This window comes from Chlamydomonas reinhardtii, chromosome 2 (assembly GCF_000002595.2).
Source record: "Chlamydomonas reinhardtii strain CC-503 cw92 mt+ chromosome 2, whole genome shotgun sequence".
NCBI classification, from domain to species: domain Eukaryota; kingdom Viridiplantae; phylum Chlorophyta; class Chlorophyceae; order Chlamydomonadales; family Chlamydomonadaceae; genus Chlamydomonas; species Chlamydomonas reinhardtii.
Genome location: NC_057005.1, coordinates 3,676,705 through 3,678,277, shown reverse-complemented (window position 1 = coordinate 3,678,277; position 1,573 = coordinate 3,676,705). Strand labels below are relative to the sequence as shown.

Here is a 1,573-nt window from a genome sequence, read left to right as displayed (position 1 = left end):
GAAGCACATGCAGTCCATCGGTGGTGGCTTAGGGCTGGTCGCAGCTCACCAGTCGGCTGTGTTGGACAACAGCGTGCATCTTGGGCACCCGCCGAACCATAACTCGATACCAAATGTAAGGAACCTAGTTCCAAAACGGCATGCTCATTACAGGCAGCATATACTGTCCCCTGTGTAACATCCGCATCCATATGCAGCGTGGATGTCTCGTACATCAACTCTGGCAACATACCTGGAGCTCATGGTGCTGGAGCTCCTCGAAGCGTAGCGTAGAGCAGAGCGGAGGACTACACCACTTAGCACCCAGCGCTGCCGACCCGTAGGTAGGACCGGACGTAGGCAGCGGAGACCGCAACTCACAGGCACGCGTTACGCACCCGCCCGCAACGCCACACGGTAGGGCACGCGAAAATGAATTAGAGGGCTCGCTTAACCCTTGCAAAACGCGAGCGCAGCGAGCGCTCGGACTCGCGACACAAGCGAACTCTATGAGCGCTGCAGACCTACGCGCGGACTTTTAAACGACACTTAACAATGAAACTAATACACGGCAAGCGCACCAGAGAGGAAATGCGAGCGTAGCAGGCGCGCGAGCGCGGCGCTCGCTCCCCGCGCGTTAATCATGAAGTGATTACCGAGTACAATACATGTTAGCGATTACATCAATATTTAGGAAATAGCGAGCAGAGAGCGCGACGGGCGCGGTCGTTCGAAGTCATGAGGTTGTCCATGTAATTGACTGCGCCAACTGCACGAATGTTGCGGCGATTAGGACGCAGAACATATATGTATTTACCTTGAATGGTTGAACTGACGCTACACCATAGTGCGCGTGGTACCCATCCAATTTGGCCAAAGCGTCATTCATTCAGTCGCAATGAAAGGCTAGGTATAATGTCGCTGCCCTTTGGCATTGTAGATATCGGCTTAGCGGCGGCAAAACCCGAGGAAACACCGGAGAATGGGGAGTGCGCTTTCCATGCTATCGCAAGTGGGCTCCCCAACGCGTGTCGGCACCAGGCAGCTGCGTATTTGCGGCGGCTTGTTGTCCGCGGTATGACCACGCGTGCCGTGTGGAAGCACATGCAGTCCATCGGTGGTGGCTTAGGGCTGGTCGCAGCTCACCAGTCGGCTGTGTTGGACAACAGCGTGCATCTTGGGCACCCGCCGAACCATAACTCGATACCAAATGTAAGGAACCTAGTTCCAAAACGGCATGCTCATTACAGGCAGCATATACTGTCCCCTGTGTAACATCCGCATCCATATGCAGCGTGGATGTCTCGTACATCAACTCTGGCAACATACCTGGAGCTCATGGTGCTGGAGCTCCTCGAAGCGTAGCGTAGAGCAGAGCGGAGGACTACACCACTTAGCACCCAGCGCTGCCGACCCGTAGGTAGGACCGGACGTAGGCAGCGGAGACCGCAACTCACAGGCACGCGTTACGCACCCGCCCGCAACGCCACACGGTAGGGCACGCGAAAATGAATTAGAGGGCTCGCTTAACCCTTGCAAAACGCGAGCGCAGCGAGCGCTCGGACTCGCGACACAAGCGAACTCTATGAGCGCT

General features: G+C 56.1%; 1 protein-coding gene across 1 annotated transcript; it reads left to right on the top strand.

Annotated features, from left to right (window-relative positions):
- Positions 1–102: 102 nt before the first annotated feature.
- CHLRE_02g095153v5 (uncharacterized protein) lies at positions 103–1,537 on the top strand. Its single transcript, XM_043059615.1, has 2 exons — positions 103–991; positions 1,274–1,537. The coding sequence occupies exons 1-2, from the start codon at positions 895–897 to the stop codon at positions 1,342–1,344; spliced, it is 168 nt and encodes a 55-aa protein (XP_042927245.1). The 5' UTR covers positions 103–894; the 3' UTR covers positions 1,345–1,537.
- Positions 1,538–1,573: the final 36 nt, after the last annotated feature.

Coding starts and splice junctions, on each gene's coding strand:
- CHLRE_02g095153v5 (XM_043059615.1), top strand. CDS start 895: ATGTCGCTGCCCTTTGGCATTGTAGATATCGGCTTAGCGGCGGCAAAA. Junction 992..1,273: donor CGCTTTCCATGCTATCGCAA/GTGGGCTCCCCA, acceptor ATCCATATGCAG/CGTGGATGTCTCGTACATCA.